The following is a 1,026-nucleotide window of genomic DNA, read 5'->3' as shown; positions in this document are numbered from 1 at the left end:
ATTTTTATTGATTGCACCATGAGTCAAACATAAAAAATAAATGAGATTACAAATATTAAAAAAATGAGGGAAATGAAGTCCAAAAAATAAGCAAAATATGCCCCTCCCAGCACTCGGTTTACATCATGAAGAATAATGGGAAGACAAGTAGGATCTGAAAGACACCAAAGGACCTCGTAGTAGGTGCTCCATTTCCAATGCTTTGTGATCCTGCAATTTCATCAAACCAGAGAGCTTCGATATAAATCTAAATAGCTATTGTAAGAATAAAATGGCAAAGCCTGACAGTACTTGTCATATCTGAATGAAGAAAGGAATGCATCTTTCTGACCTGGTTTTTCGGGGTCGCAGCTGGTGAGAGGCATCTCGCACCGGCGGAACATCTCCTGGCCGTCGACGGTGTAGTTGAGCCCGGACTGCTTTGCGACCTTGTGAGCCTCAGCGATTCCGTTGCAGATGCACTCCGGGTCGCTGCTGAAGAGCTTCTTGACGGCGACGCAGCACGGTGCCAGCTGGGAGGGGTCCTGGTAGACGAGTGCGCACACGGATATGCTCTTCAGGCACGGCGGCGTGACCGGGATGTCGGCCGGCGACGGGAGTGGCGGGAGGACTATCTGGTCCGGGACCGGAGGCGTCGTCTCCACTTCGCTAGTCGCCATGGCCGCGGCGGCGAAGAGGAGCACCAGGACTAATCGGCGGACGGGGTGAGCCATGATCGATCTTGATTAGTGTTACTGCGTCGACTATGGTGAGGTACTGAGGTGTGATGATGAAAGGGGTCTCCGGCTTGCATGTCTTATAGGCATGTGTTCGCCAACGTAATGAGCTGGAGTGTACGTGCTGCCCATGTTCCTTACTAGTCTGTCACTGGGTTTACTCTCATTCGATTACGTTGTTTATTTTATTTTTCAATCCATGAGATGTTGACTTGCATGTCATGCATGCAGTCATGCTGATCATGTTTATTGCTACTTTTGAATAAGGATAACAGATCCTTTCTCTCCATGAAACAAGGAGATTAGGAGA

The 1,026-nt window shown here is 48.5% G+C and overlaps 1 protein-coding gene across 1 annotated transcript; it reads right to left on the bottom strand.

Annotated features, from left to right (window-relative positions):
- Positions 1-743, bottom strand: LOC119335777. Its single transcript, XM_037607853.1, has 2 exons — positions 332-743; positions 1-210 (listed from the first exon to the last, which is right to left on the bottom strand). Exons 1-2 carry the CDS (start codon positions 711-713, stop codon positions 119-121), a joined length of 474 nt encoding a protein of 157 aa, XP_037463750.1. The 5' UTR covers positions 714-743; the 3' UTR covers positions 1-118.
- Positions 744-1,026: the final 283 nt, after the last annotated feature.

The sequence above is a fragment of the Triticum dicoccoides genome, chromosome 7B (assembly GCF_002162155.2).
Source record: "Triticum dicoccoides isolate Atlit2015 ecotype Zavitan chromosome 7B, WEW_v2.0, whole genome shotgun sequence".
NCBI lineage: Eukaryota > Viridiplantae > Streptophyta > Magnoliopsida > Poales > Poaceae > Triticum > Triticum dicoccoides.
Note: the sequence above shows the minus strand (reverse complement) of the source record. Positions and strands in the feature narration are given on the sequence as shown.